A 505-nucleotide genomic window follows, 5' to 3' on the forward strand; every position below is an offset into this window, starting at 1 on the left:
TCTTTCGAGCGAGACCCTTTCTTGGGGGTCTCTCTAGCCCCAGCTGCTGCTTTTCCTGCTCCCCCTTTGCTGCTGCTGTTGCTGCTGCTGCTGCTGCTGCGCGGCCTTGCTGCTGCTTTTGCTGCGTCGGCTGCGCGTTGGTAGTTCGTGTCCGGTGCAGCAGCAGCAGCAGCAGCACCAGCAGCAGCAGCAGCAGCAGGAACTTCAAGGACCCCCTCCTCTGTTTGCTGCTCCGGGCGAAGACAGCTGCAGATGGCTGTCTTGTCTATACACTCGCTGTCGAGGAGGTTCCCCATCCTAAACCCTAAACCCTAAACCCTAAACCCTAAACCCGAGGGCCTTTGTTGGGTTCTCCTCGCTGCTGCGCTGGCGCAGAGGGAGCTGCTGAAACAAAATTGCCCTGCAGGCGCGACAGAAGGCCCGGCAAACCCTAAACCCTAAACCCTAAACCCTAAACCCTCAGCCAGCGCCGCCGCAGAGTTGACGGCGGGTTAGAGGGTTTTGA

General features: G+C 59.4%; 1 protein-coding gene across 1 annotated transcript in view; it reads right to left on the minus strand.

Moving 5' to 3' along the window:
* The window catches only part of ETH_00033985 (uncharacterized protein), a gene marked incomplete at both ends in the record, with an annotated part of 2,122 nt that extends 1,826 nt beyond the window's left edge, over positions 1–296 (minus strand). The window contains one exon of the mRNA XM_013374762.1: positions 1–296. Within this exon, the coding sequence (XP_013230216.1) occupies positions 1–296 (296 nt within the window).
* Positions 297–505: the final 209 nt, after the last annotated feature.

The sequence above is a fragment of the Eimeria tenella genome, genomic scaffold (genome assembly GCF_000499545.2).
Source record: "Eimeria tenella Houghton genomic scaffold, Eth_scaff2279, whole genome shotgun sequence".
Lineage (NCBI taxonomy): Eukaryota > Apicomplexa > Conoidasida > Eucoccidiorida > Eimeriidae > Eimeria > Eimeria tenella.